Raw genomic sequence first — 14048 nt, 5'->3', positions numbered from 1 at the left:
AACCAACCTACCGCTAAGTTCTACTTCGTGAAACACCTGCTTGGATGGCTCAGACACCTCCTGGACATGTTATAAAATAAAGCTTTGCTCACACCCAGCCAGGATAGGAGTTAATTTGTAACTTTGTAGTGTTTGCCTTTACCATCCTTTGGCTAACAGTAGCGGGGGCTTTACCTAGAGAATTCTCTCTGGTTTGGTCCTGGCCGGTCATATATATATATACTGCTGTAACTTATTAAAACTAAAACAGAGTCAGTGAATCTCTGGACGACCCCAGACCCACGACAAATTCACTATGTGGATCAGGCTAGCCTCCAGCCCACGGAGATCCAACTGCCAAGTGCTGAGATTTAAGGTGCTACAGCACTACATTCGGCTTTGCTCTGAAGATCCTAAATTAAAGGTAGTTGCTGCACTAAAAAATAAACAAGAAAGTGCTCGGGGACTCCAGTTTCTGAGCTGTGTGAGCTTACCGGGGTCACAGAACAGGGTCATGTGGTCAAGATAGAAAGACTACAATTCCCAGAGTGCTCTTCGTGGTCGTCAGGAGCAACCACAGACGGCAGACTAACAGATGCTGGAGTCAGAGGAGATAGTGTGACTGCTAACAGCCATGGGGCTGGATTACTACGCCGTGCTCCAGGTCACTCGCAACTCAGAGGATGCCCAGATCAAGAAGGCGTAAGTGGGCGGGGGCTGAGCCTGGCACCTGCTGAGGCAGCCCTACCCTGATGCCAGCCAAACTGCTTCCCTGCACAGGTTAGGGCAGGAAAGAGGCACCCACCTCCTTCCTCTTGCGCACTCGGCCCTGGCTTGGGCTGCTCAGGTCACCACACACTGGAAACTGAGACACACCGTTAGTGCGTCAGGAGATGCCCCATGGCCAGTACTCCTGCCCCTTGCCTCCTCTTGGGTCATGTCCAAATTCCTAGCTATGAAATGAGAACAAAGTACCATTTGGACCTTATCCCGAGTCTCATGGAGAACCACAGGCCTGTGAACTAGAAATGACCTGGACAGGTGGATGTTACAGTTTCCCTTCTGGCCATCATACGGGTTTTTGTCACTGACCGATCGTCTCAGTACCTCTGTCAAGTTTCAGGGACTTTGTGAAAGTATAGATATTGAGTCCGTGGTGAGCCTGAGCGACATAGCAAGGCCCTGTTTGGAAAAGAAAAGGGTGTGTGTGTGTGTGTGTGTGTGTGTGTGTGTGTGTGTGTGTGTGTGTTTATTGGGGGAGAGACCTAGGACAGAGGTCAAGCCATGTTTCTGAAATTTTTGATCTTTTACATTTTTTCTTTGAAAAAAAGTTTTGGACAAATATTTCTGGGGCACTAGGGTTTCGGGCTGTGCACAGTGCAGGCCATTGGTTACAGACTGTTATAAAAGAAGGCCCCAGTGCTGCCAAAGCTTGTGCTGAGAGGCACGTGGCTTCTTGGGAGGCTGTCCTGATAATTAAGCCGAAGGACAAGGTTTGAAGGAGGATTAAGGCTCTGTGGTGGGATGGAGAGCAGATACTTATGTCATCAAAGGTTTAAAGAAAAAAGGCATCTGAGGCAACTCGAAACTTGGGGCACACTCGCTGCTTGTCTTGAACATGCAGGTGCTGCTCTGAGAGCCTTCCTTGTTTTATTTACTCCTCACAGTGGCCCCAGAGGCATTTGCCTTTGGCATCCCAGGCAATTCCATTTGTACGTGACAAACGGAACCAGAAACCAGACACTGTCCCTCCCTCCCTGGGCCAGCTCCTGTGTGGACTGAAGAGGAGGATTAAATGAGGGTCAATGTGGGTGGAGAAATAAGATAAACTCATTAAACAAGCAAGAACAACTCAGTACTGGGTGTGATGTCTCCCACTGCTCAGGGCTTTCACGGGCCAGTGGAATTTACCAAATGAAAAGTTACCACGAGAGAACGCAGGTGTCCAGTGGGACTCGCCAAAGGAATGGTTACCATGGCAAATAGAGAGATTAGCATAGCCTAGTTCCCGAAAGTGTGCCAGAGAGTTTTACGTCAGCTTGACATAAGCTAGAGTCATTCGGGAAGAGAGACTCTCGGTTGAAATGTCTCCACCGCACTGGCCTTTGCTCAGGTGCACTTTCTTAACTAGTGATTGATATGGGAAGGCCCAGCCCTTGGTGCGTGGGACCACTCCTGGGCTTCTCCTTCAAAAAAGAAAGTGTGGTGTAGGAGAGAGAGAGAGAGAGAGAGAGATGGCCCAGCTGGCAAAGCGTTGGCTGTACAATCAGCAGGACCCGAGCTGGATCCCAGAACCACGTGAAAAAGGCGGTGTTTTGCTTGTAACCTGGCTCTGGGAGGTGGAGAAAGGTGGTGACTTCCCAGGGCTGCTTGCACAGTCAGCCCAGCCTCCCTGGAGAGTTCTGGAAAGTGAGAGACTGCGTTAATAAGCAAGGCAGACAGAGGACGAGGAGAGGTGGTCATCTGGCCTCCACATGTATGTGCCATGTACGCACCCACAGAGACACAGCAGACGTAAGACACACGTCTCTTGAAGTGGTTAAAATAGGACCAGATGAAATAATGTGTATGAAAATGCCAGGAGTCACTGGCACATGAAACCATGTGAGGTAAGAGTGAGGAAAAGAGTTGCACGTTTCTAATGACAGCGAGTGCCTCTTCCACGGTAACGACTTTCAAGGCTTGAGCGTTGCACACGCTAACGCTCCCTCATAGATCCTGGCACCGAAGGACCAGATGTTGTAGTACAACTTGTGATTCCAGGACAGTGAGAGACTGTCTCAAAAACAAGGTGGAAAGCATCTCAAGTTGACCTCTGGCCTACACACACACACACACACACACACACACACACACACACACACACACACTGCTGAGCCTGTATAAAGAAGAAAATCTCCATGCAGATCACTGATCATTGAGTTATCAGCTTCTTAGCATCACTCATTCACTCTTTTATTAGCATATATATATCCATTGTGGCAAATACCAGGTTTTATTATGACATGTGCACGTACCAGTATCAAACACTCATGCACCGTTGATTTGTTTGTTTGCTTTTGAGAAAGGGTCTGTGTAGCCCTGGCTATGAACACTAGACTGGCCTCAAACTCACAGTTATCTGCCTGCCTCTGCCTCCCAGGCATGTAACACCATACTGGGTATCACTCAGCTCTGAGCCATGGCTTCATCCTCTCTCTCCCATTCAAGACCGCTGATGAGCAAAGAGATGCTATTGCAGAGAGAAAGCAGGTGCTTGGATCTTAGCTCAAGGCACCTAGGTTGTCTGCTGAAGGCAGCAGGGAAATGAGTGAAGAGTTTCAGGAGGGGAGTGAAGTCAGTATTTTAAGAGAGAGAAAAGGAAAGGAGAGGGGAGAGGGAGGAGGGGAGAAGAAAAAGGAGGGAGTAGGAGGAAGGGATAAAGGGAGAAACCCATTCATAGCACGAAATAAGAGAGAATTGGAGAGGGTTCTTGTGGCTATGGGGAGACATGGTTCTGCCACAGTTACAGGAAGGAAAGGCAGGGCAGAATGTTTAAGAGCAGAAAATGCTGAGCTCTGGTGATTGATGGGAGTCAAAGATTATGCTTAGCTTTCCAGCTGTGGCACCTGGGGGAGGAATGCAGGCCCTGTTTGGGCTGGCTCTGGGGTGCCTACAAGATCTGGGAGAAGACAGTGAAATGCAGGGGTTGGGCACAGAGGTCTGTGGCTCAGGGAAGTGGCTGGTAGAAGATGGGCATCGGCTCTGTGAGATACGAGCTCAGCCTGTCCACTGAAAAGAGAGGCTACGGAACTCCAGAAGCCTGACCTGACCCAGCAGGGGCTGGGTGGGGTCAAACTGGGACTGAGTGACTTCTGGGCTGGAGGTTTCCCGTGACCCTCCCTGCCACGCCCTGCAGCAGCAGGCTTCCTTGCCTCCCCTACACCTCCTCCTAAAGGAGAGGGAAGCAAGGGGATAGAGGAGGAGATAGGGGTGGGACGGGGTGGGGAGTGGTTGGTCCTTACATCACAGCTCCCTTCCTATGGGCAGTCTCCAGGTTCCTCAAATTCCTCCTGCCAGCCGTGAGCACACCCTTCAAGTTTCAAGAGGTACGGGGGAGGGGGGGTCTGCATGGGCCCCAGCATGTCTAGCTCTGGGACAGGACTGTCTTTGTGGTGGTCTCCTTCCTGCACCTTGGACCCTTTATTAAAACTCCACAGATCATCCACCCAATCTCTTCTCTCTTGACAGTGTATATCCTCAGAAGCTGTAGGCATCCCAGGACTGAGTGGTGGGATGGCAGGTCATAAGGGCAGGAATGAGCACAGAGGTGGAAGAGAGTGCCAGGGCCCGATGTTCCCAAGGGCTCGTCAAACAAATGAGAAACCTGTGTCAGTCCTGGGCCTCTGTAATGTAGACACCATGAACTCTGGCTGGCTGGTTCAACCCAGCTGTTCTGGCTCAAACTCCTCTCCCAGCTGACTCGCTCAATCTGGCTTTTCTCTCATCCTCTGAATTGCTTTGCTTGGCCTCAAAATAACTCCAGAAATATTTTCTAATCTCCTGGCTCCCCATTCCCTGGCTCATTCGGTCTTCACCTGTGTCCTCTCTCTGCAACCCATTTCTCTATTACTGTCCCTGTAAAACTGCCTTCTCTCCCTCTCTCTGTATTGCTCCTTAAGTAGCGTTCCTTTCCCCTCTCTCCTTGTGAGAGTTGGGCGTGTCCTATTCTGTCAAATCCTTCTCTGACTCATCACCTTTTCTGTCACTCAGTTAGGCATCACTTCCATACAGGTGTGCTTCCTTCTACAAACTAACTTTACCTTCATTGTTTGGGATTAAAGGCATGTACCACCATGCCTAAGCTTTTCTTTACCTGATACTTGCTTTATACCAGGCTGGCCTTGAACTAAGATCTGCTTGCCTCTGTCTCCTGGATTAAAGCCATGTTTGTGTTCCATCTGGATCACACAGACCTAGAAGGTCTTTAGATGTGATCTCTTACCAGAGCAGCCATGTTCTGAATTAAAGTTCTTCCACAAATCATTAACTAAGCCCTTCCTATTGGGATGGGCTATTACAAGGTAGGGACCAATTAGAGGAAGCAGGTCTCCAAGCTCGGCCTTTGATGTCTTGTCTCCAGACGCTCCCTTTCTGTGTTCCTCTTTTCTTCCCTTCCCTTCCCTTCCCCTCCTATTTTCTCCATTTTCTCTCCCTCCTCACTGCTGTTCCTATTTCCTTCTCTCTCCTCTCCTCCTTTTCTCCCTTTCCTCGCCCCATGTCTCTTTCTGTCTGTCCTTCCAGCTGCCATGTGGGGAAGCAGCTTTGCTGCTGTCATGATGCTCGTCCTGAAAGCAATGGTACTAGCCAACTACATATGAAAACCGTTAGCCACGATAAGTGTTTCCTCCTTTTGCATTGTTCTTCTCAGGTATTTCGTCACAGTGACAGGCTAACTTGGGGTGTTCTGTGTTTCGAGGGTGGGCCATCACTGAATCTGTGTTGGCCTTAGGTCTCAGCTGTGGCAGCTAAGGGGACAAGCAGCCTTAGGACATCTGTCTGGGCTGTGGGCCAGCTTTGCTCTCTACCTCAGGTTCTTTTCCAAAAGATCCAAGGAGCACAGCCCACAGCCACTCACACTTGTGCCGGTCTCCCTGGTTCATAATGAAGCCAGAAAGCAGAGCCAACCCTGAGCCATGTTCCAGCCTCAGAAGCAGGTCAGAGGCAAGAGCTTGCATTCCTCCCTCCTCCAGGTACCGGAAACTTGCCCTGAAGAACCATCCGATGAAGTCAAGTGAGCCTTCTGCACCAGAGATATTCAAGCAAATAGCAGAAGCCTACGATGTGCTGAGTGACCGTGAGTGATGGTGGGGCTGTCACTCACCCCTCCACTAAGATCATTCCTCCAGTGCCCAGATGGTCAGGTTTTCTGCAGAGAACAGTAGAGCAGAAGCGACCGTCCTCCCTGCTCAGCATCTAGACAAACAGCAAGCCAGGCCGCCACAAGTCAGGTGGATGGGCTCACCCAGCCAAGGCAGTACGGAAGTGGGGCATATTCCCCTGCCTCCAGCCCGGCAGAAAGAAACCTTCTTGTGGCTCAGTGGAGGATGCTGGCTGCCATGGGCAGAGGGCTGAAGTGGAGCAGGCAGTTTCGTTTATTTTTCCCAGACTATCTCTAGGAACAGCAGAAGCAGAGGGCCACAGAGAGGCTTAGAGCCACCAGGAAATCTCTCCCTTTGGAAATCAGTTCTGTTGGGCGAGGGTGACACCCCATCTACCAAAGAGTAGCAGCCCTGCTGGCTTGTCTAGGGGCTGGTCCTGGTGGCTGGGATTGTGGCTACCATTCCCGAGAACTGCTAGACTATGGCTTCTCCAGTCCTGACTTTTCAGAACTCTAAAATTTGCAGGTTCAAAATGCTTAGATTCCATGATTTTGAGATTTTAGATTTCTGCTCTCACCTCCTAAACCAAACTCAGGTATGTGTCTGACTCTCAGTCCCTCAATCCTCTCGAAAGCCCAATGCGGGGGGGGGGTTCTCATTGCTTTTCTGAATGACCCCATAGATCTATAGACAGACGAGTGACCCTGAAAACCATACAGAGTGACATTAACCCTCCAGCTTTAGAGACTTCCGGGCAGCAGGCTGCAGGAGATAAGGCTATTCTTGCCCCTCCCTCTTACCACCTCCCAGCCTCTCCAGCCCTGGAACCCTCCTCAGGGTCACTTGTATCCACAGCTGTGAAGCGAGGTATCTATGACAAGTTTGGTGAGGAAGGCCTGAAGGGTGGGATTCCCCTGGAGTTTGGATCCCAGACGCCATGGACAACAGGCTACGTCTTCCACGGCAACCCTGAAAAAGTGTTCCACGAATTTTTTGGGGGAGACAACCCCTTCAGTGGTAAGACTCTCACCCAGCCCCTTGCCTTCCTGGGAAAGAACCTAGCTGTAGAAGCTGCCTTTCTTGGCGGGCAGGTTTGATTGCTTTCATTTGTTTTGGTTGCATCATCATCATCATCATCTTCATCCTCCTCCTCATTATTATTATTCATTCATGTATCCCAGACCAGCCTTGGACTCAGTGTTTAGCCAAGGATGACCTTAAATTCCTGATTTCCCTGTTTTCCCAAGGGCTGGAATTACAGGCATGTGTCACCGCACCCAGTTTTTTCTTTCTTTCTTTTCTTTTTTTTTTTTTAATTTAGATTTGTTTATGTGTGTGACAGTTGTGCCTGTGTATATGTGCACATGTGTGCTCAGTGACCGAGGGGGTCAGAAGGAGGCCTCAGGTTCCCAGGAAGCGGAATCAGGGTTAGCTGCAAATCACCGTCTCAGTGCTGAGAACTGAATATGAGTCTCTGCAAGAGCAGCCAGTGCTCTTAACCCCTGCGCCATCTCTGAAGCCTCCCCAGCTTGGTCTCACTCTGTAGTACAGACAGCTTCAAATTCGTCTTGTAGTCTAGCTGGCTTTGAACTCATGGCAGCTCTCCTGCCTCAGCCTCCCAAGGGTCAGGATTGCAGGTGTGGGTGACCACCTCGAGCTAAACACAGTACACAGAAGGAAAAGGATTGTTATTTATTTATTTATCCAAGGCAGGCTCTTGCTCTGTAGCCCAGGCTGCCCTCATACTCTCCAGCCTCCCAAGTGCTGGGATCGTACATGTAAACCACCACATGAAAATTAAAATGGGAATTACTGAAAAATAGTCTAACCCTCCTAGATGCAGCCACTCACCATTAACACCCTCTGCATCCTTCCAGAAATCTTCTGTCTTTAAAAATCTTCTGTGGTGCTGAGCGATGGCGCCAGCTCCCAGCTCTCAGGTCTTAAGCCAGTGCAAACTCCCAACTGTTGATCTTTTCACCATATAGCTTGGCACATTCATACCATGGCATTGACCAGAAGAGACAGAGTGCATGGCAGCCACCTCTGCCTCCACAGCCTACTACAAAGGGCCCGACATCCAGAAATATAGCAGAATAACCAAGGACACAGATGGCCAAAAGGTCCTGTACTACAGGCCCCAACTTTATTACTCAACAGCTGTGGAGTGTGGGCATTTTGTTGTCCAGTAAAGTAAAGACAATGGTCACTGGGTACAGAGCCTGACTTGGAGCAGGCTTTCCCAAGGCTTAGCTGTCCCTCATCTTAACAGTACAGGGCAGGGGACACAGGACCGCAGAGACTAAAGACCTGCCTTCCAAAAGGTTACAGCACTCCAAGCTGACCCGGAAGGCTTCTCTGCCATCAGGTTAGCGGCAAGGGCATCAGGCAGGCTCCAGGATGGAGAGCAGACAGTGTGGTTGAGGAAAGGAGCTTGGGGCACACTGGTGACCCCTCACAGTTGCCACAGACTGTAACAGCTTGTAACTCCGGAGAGCTTGAGGCAGGCTTGTCTAGAATAGTCATGGGAGTTGACAGAGAGGGGTCAGTATGGCCTGGAAAAGGGTAGAGGAGACTGGCTGTTCTGACCCACTCTGCCTGGACGAAGTCTTCTCTGCACTACCAGAATCTACCACTTAGAGTGACGCCTCAATGTGTCCAGGAAGCAGGAACTGCCGGCACCGCACTCTGTTGGGAGCCCCAGCGAAGCCCTGGGTCCTGGAAAGGGCTGATGCTCACTGGTCTGCAACTAAGAATGGCTTCTTGAAGCCAAGTAAGGCAGCTCACACCTGTAATCCCAGCATCTAGGAGGCTGGGGCAGGAGGATTGCCCTGAGTTCAAGGCCCAAAACAAAACAAAAAGCTCCTTGGTCTGTGAGTCTGAGAGGTGGGAATGATATGATGAATCTTATTCTTGGGGCACTGAAGAGGTTCCAGGGAATACAGGTGTGTGATGTGTACGTGTGTGTGTTTCTGTCTGTCTGATCTGTGTCTTTGGATACTATTTCTCTCACTGATCCTTTTCTCTCCCTTAGAATTTTTTGATGCAGAAGGAAATGAGGTAGATTTGAATTTTGGGGGCCTTCGGGGCCGAGGAGTCCAGAAACAAGACCCTCCAATTGAACGTGACCTCTATTTGTCCCTGGAGGACTTATTCTTTGGCTGCACCAAAAAAATTAAGATCTCCCGAAGGGTGAGTACTTAGCTTGTTCCTCTTGACAGGCACCATCTACCCCTAAAAACCTCCCTGACACCTCTACACTCCCCCAACAGGAAAACTCGGCAACCTGTTCTGATGGAATCATGGGATCTTAGGTCAAGAGACACAGCAAGTTTAGATTTTAGAATTCTAGACTCTATCTGAAATTTAAAATGAATAATAGAAGAGATCACCCTACTTTCTGGTACAGAAGTCTCTTCTGCAGCTACCTAATGGAGACAGGATCCTTCCCTTCCCAGTCCAGCCCATCCTTGTGAAAAGTGGAAGAGTGGGAATGGAAGGGGTCCTCTGTGAGTTCCACTCCAGGGCACATAAAAGTAACTTTTATTCTCCTGAGATAACTATCGTCTCAGAGGCTTACTGCCTCCATCTGCTAAACTAGGCCTCATCCTGGAAGCTTCTAGGCCTAGAATGTTTTTAACTTCTGAGACTTACTACTGAATAAAATCACCCTTTCTATTTTTTTCTGAACTCTGGCCAGCTGGTTCAACTCAGTTGTTCTGGCTCAAACTCTGTCCAAGCTGACTGACTCAAACTGGCTTCTCTCACTTCTGCCTGAACTGCTCTGCTTGGCCTCAAAATAACTCTAGCAACCTGTTCTAACCTTCTGGCTCCTTTTCATTTTCTGACTCATTCTGTCTTCACCTGTGTCTAACTTGTTCTCTCTTCAACCTGTCTCTGTAAAACTCTCCTGGTAAAACTGCCTCCTTTCTCTCTCTGTGCTGCTCTCACTTAAGTCATTTTTCTTTCTTCTTTATTTTCATGAGAATTGGGTATATCCTATTCTGTCAACCTTTCTCCAATTTGTCAGTTTACAGCCTCTCAATTAGACATGACTTTCAAACATGGTATTTCCTTCTACAAACTAACTTTACCTTCATTTTGGGGATTAAAGGTGTGTGCTAAAGGTATATCTACATTGCAGCCAGATCACATAGACTGAGGTTTTTTTGGATGTGATCAAAGCAGCCATGTTATTAGCAGACCACACCCTGAGGAGTGTGTGCCTTGGCCACAGGGTGGGCATGGAGGTGGGCTGGACGGTCTCTAAGGTGACAGCCTAGAAAGTCCTTGTGAGTAGGTGTTGACCTCACGTGGCCTGTGGGTCAAACCCTCTTCCTCCCCTTTGCCTGGGGGAGATGCCCATTGTAGGCATGCTATCTAAGGTGGCATTGTGGCCTCACAGGGTTGCAGACACAATGGGGGGGATGCTTTGCATGAGACTCAATATATCGTCTGCTGAGAGGTCTGCTGTATGCTTATGACCAGCCCCCCTTCCCGTTCTCTTCTTATCAACCAGTAACTTTCTAGAAACTGAAGCCTGGGCTCTCTAGTGGTCTTGTATTGGACAGTGAGTGGCTGTGGAGCCTGAGGAAGGGTAGGGCCAGACTTCTGGGGTTTGGAGAGAGGTACCTTCCACTGTGTTCTTGTTGGTGGCCAGGGCTTGTGGTGACTGGTGTCTCAGGTCACAGCTTCATCAATCTGAGGGCCTGCCTTGCCTTGGAGAGTCGTCACAAGCTCTCAGATTCAATGGCAGCGGGATGGAAGTAGGAGTGACTCTGGCCCCCCATGCTGTGGGAACCATCTGAGCACAGACTCTGCAGAGCCCTTCCACTGAGCCAACTCCCACCCCTCCCCCTGTTGCTGTAGGTGCTAAATGAAGACAAGTATTCCTCCACCATCAAGGACAAAATCCTGACCATTGACGTGAGGCCTGGGTGGAGGCAGGGCACACGCATCACCTTTGAGAAGGAAGGGGACCAGGTGAGAGCGAGAGAAGCCGGTTCGGGCCAGTCACCAGGCTCATGTGGTGGGAGGACTGGGAGTGGAAAAGTCTGTGTTTTGTTTTGTTTTGTTTCCCTGTCTCTACAAGCTCTGGTCTATTAGAGTGAGATGGTCCCTAGAATCCCTTCTCAGGAACAGAGCCTCACAATGCTTCTGTGAATGCAGCTTGAGGATTACTACCATTTTCCTCAGTGGAAAAACAGACCCCAAGACAGAAGAAACTTGCTCATGATAAGAATACAGAAAGCTAAAAGGGCGGCTTGGGGAGATGGCCCAGTTGCACTCAAAGATGGAGACCTGGACTTGCTCCCCAGCACCAGTGGCAGAGCCGGGCACCCTGTGACGCCAGTGCTGGAAAGGCAGAGGATCCTTCAGTTACTGGCCACACAGTCTAGCTGAAGCAGGTGCTCTAGGTCAGGAGAGACCCTGTCTCAAAAAATAAGATGGAGAGCAATTAAGGAAGACACCCAATGTCATCTTCTAGCCTCCCAAAACATACATGAGCTTATGCCCATGCGTGTGCGTGCGCACGCGCGCACACACACACACACACACACACACACACACACACACACACAGATACGGCAGGAGCAGCCAGCCTCCCCACCAGTGCTCTTTCTTACCAGTTTTCTTCAGTGCAAGACTGAAGAACTGCGAAGGAGGAGGCCATCCGGATGCATTTCGTTAATAATGATTTTTAAACTAAAATACTCACCCGTGGAAAACATTAAGTCATTGTAGTCCTTATATACTGAAAAGAAACAGAGCAACAGAGAGCTCAGAGCCAAGAGGCATGAGTTCCTAGCTCAGACCCGCCCCTTTTCACCTAGAAAACATCTGCTTCCAACAATCGCCCTTCGGACTGGCTCACTGGCAGTAGCTGTGACTCTGGAGGCTGAGGCAGGGGCTCACTTGAGCCTAGGAGTTCAAGTTCAGCCTGGGTGACATAGTGAATTCCAGGCTAGTCTAAGCTATAGAGTGAGACCCTGTCGTAAGCAGTCAAGGCAGGCAGGCCAACAGGTACCCAGCACCAATATCCCCCACTCTGGACAGCCTTTTCCCAACCTCCCCACATGGCCCAGGGGCTCCCTTTACCTTGGCCTTGAGCTTACTATTTCTGACTATGTGGCTGGTTCTGACCATCTGACTTTTTCTTGCACTGGGAGCTGCTGCTGCTCTCACTCTGTCTACAGTGGCCAGAAGAGAGGTTGTTCAGGGCGGTCACTGAAACCGAGAGATCACTGCCGAGTCGCAGGCAGAGAAGTTGTCTGACCCCAGTTTAGTGTCCAGCTGTCACTCAAGGAGGTCCCTGCCCCATGCCACTGAGTAGATTATTTTGGGCATGCTCAGCCGAGAAGCACTTTGGGAGCCGGGAGTGGTCCTAGGCCACACTGAATGCCCTTTCTAGAAAACTGGCTCTAATTCTCCATTGCACAGATGAAGATTCAGAGACAAACAGAGGCAGAAACTTGGTCAACTCTTATAAGTAATAACCCCGTGTCCTTGGCTTTTCCTGCCAGGGCCCCAACATTATCCCGGCTGATATTATCTTCATCGTAAAGGAGAAGCTGCACCCTCGCTTCCGCAGGGAAGTTGACAACCTCTTCTTCGTGTACCCCATTCCTTTGGGCAAGGTGAGTGGGTACAGTGCAGAAGGGCAGGGGGCCCAGACTAAGCCCCACTTGCAGCAGTTTAGGCTTCGTCTCTTCTCCGCCAACCGCCGTCTACCAGTCACAGGGCCCTGCGCCTCCTGCCGCTCTCTCCCAGCATTGGGAGGTTCTGCACAGCCCCTCCCCGTCCACTCCTCGTCTTTCCACACAGTCCTGATCCTGCTGCTGTCCTTACCGTCTCAACATAGCCACCTGGTCCTCTTCAAGGCAGCCCTGTCCACTCATTCTTTGCACTTTGGGACTCAGGGTGAGCCTGCCTGGTTGGGACATTGACCACCACGCTTCAAACTAGAAGTCAGGCAACATCGGGGCTCACCCACGGTTAGATTCCACAACACCCTTTTGCTTCCCTGGTAGCCAGCTCAGGGCTGGAACCCAACCAGGCTCCCGAAGGCCTTCTAAACAGATGACTACGGAGGTGCTCTGCATACTCACCTCTCCTCCTGCCCTCCGCAGGCCCTCACCTGCTGCACTGTGGAGGTGAAGACCCTTGACGACCGTCTGCTCAACATTCCCATCAACGACATCGTCCAGTGAGTCTATCTGCCTCGTGCCCAAGTGCTCATAGAAAGGACAAACTGAGACTTGGTGGGGGCTGTGCCGGCTGCAGCCACAGAAAGGTTTCCCTCTCAGAGGCCGGGACTCAAGTCCACCCGCCTATCTGCCTGAGCCGTGGGCTGTGTTCACCCTACAGAAATGATATCTTACGATGCCCCCATAGAGGCCCGAGAACCCCAGTGTTGGTCAATCTCTTGCCTCTATTCCCCCCCCCCCGAGCTTTTTATCAGAACACGGAATAGTAAGTAGCCTTCTGAGTCTTGTTCCAAAGAAAGTCACCGAGAAGGGAAGGTTTGACTCCCACCCCCAGGCTCTGCTCTGTTTCCTAGGGTGGGAGTCAGCCTGCAGGGTATTTTCTTTGAACAAGAGCTTCCAGGAGTGTGATATTTAGAACAAGCCAGTCTCTCCTCCCCTCTCTTCCCACACGTTCTGGCTCGTGACACCTGGCCATCTACTGGGAAGCTGTAATGCGGCCCATCCCTGCAGTTGTGTGAGCTAGGGTAGCGTGCACACATTGGGCGCTGCTCTCTGAATTTCGGCTTTCTCTCATTTTTCCCCGTCTCAGCCCTAAGTACTTCAAGATGGTGCCAGGCGAGGGGATGCCACTGCCCGAGGACCCCGCCAGGAAGGGGGACCTCTTCATCTTCTTTGATATCCAGTTCCCCACCCGCCTCACACCCCAGAAGAAGCAGATGCTCCGCCAGGCATTGCTGACCTAATTCTAAGGGACCTGGGCAGGAAGAGCGATGAAGAAGGGCTACCTGGGCCTTGCCCATCTCCCCGCTCAACCCCCACAGCTGAAGATGGGGAGGAACAGAACCTTAGGCTGACACAATAAACCTTCCTTTCCTAGCCTCTAGCCATGATCTGAACTGTGCTGGACCAATGCTTCCTGCAGGACCCAAAGGCTTCCATCTTGGTAATACAGAGACAGGGCCATGTGACCTCTAGAGTCCTCTGCTCTTGACATTTCACA

At 50.5% G+C, this 14048-nt stretch overlaps 1 protein-coding gene across 2 annotated transcripts; it reads left to right on the top strand.

The window, feature by feature from the left end:
• Positions 1-563: 563 nt before the first annotated feature.
• Positions 564-13791, top strand: Dnajb13 (DnaJ heat shock protein family (Hsp40) member B13). Of its 2 annotated transcripts, none has more exons than XM_055623140.1 (8): positions 564-681; positions 5712-5815; positions 6696-6857; positions 8875-9032; positions 10710-10823; positions 12365-12478; positions 12971-13047; positions 13638-13791. In XM_055623140.1, the coding sequence occupies exons 1-8, from the start codon at positions 614-616 to the stop codon at positions 13789-13791; spliced, it is 951 nt and encodes a 316-aa protein (XP_055479115.1). In that variant the 5' UTR covers positions 564-613. The 2 variants fall into 2 exon arrangements, with proteins under 2 accessions (XP_055479115.1, XP_055479116.1); XM_055623141.1 differs by having other exon boundaries at positions 611-759.
• Positions 13792-14048: the final 257 nt, after the last annotated feature.

The sequence above is a fragment of the Psammomys obesus genome, unplaced genomic scaffold, assembly GCF_907164565.1.
Source record: "Psammomys obesus unplaced genomic scaffold, mPsaObe1.curated_primary_1811, whole genome shotgun sequence".
Lineage (NCBI taxonomy): Eukaryota > Metazoa > Chordata > Mammalia > Rodentia > Muridae > Psammomys > Psammomys obesus.
Note: the sequence above shows the minus strand (reverse complement) of the source record. Positions and strands in the feature narration are given on the sequence as shown.

Excerpts from the sequence above, each read along its gene's own strand:
- Dnajb13 (XM_055623140.1), top strand. The coding sequence starts at position 614 with ATGGGGCTGGATTACTACGCCGTGCTCCAGGTCACTCGCAACTCAGAG. Across the intron at positions 10,824-12,364 it reads TTGAGAAGGAAGGGGACCAG|GGCCCCAACATTATCCCGGC; the intron begins GTGAGAGCGAGA and ends TTTTCCTGCCAG. Across the intron at positions 13,048-13,637 it reads CCCATCAACGACATCGTCCA|CCCTAAGTACTTCAAGATGG; the intron begins GTGAGTCTATCT and ends TCCCCGTCTCAG.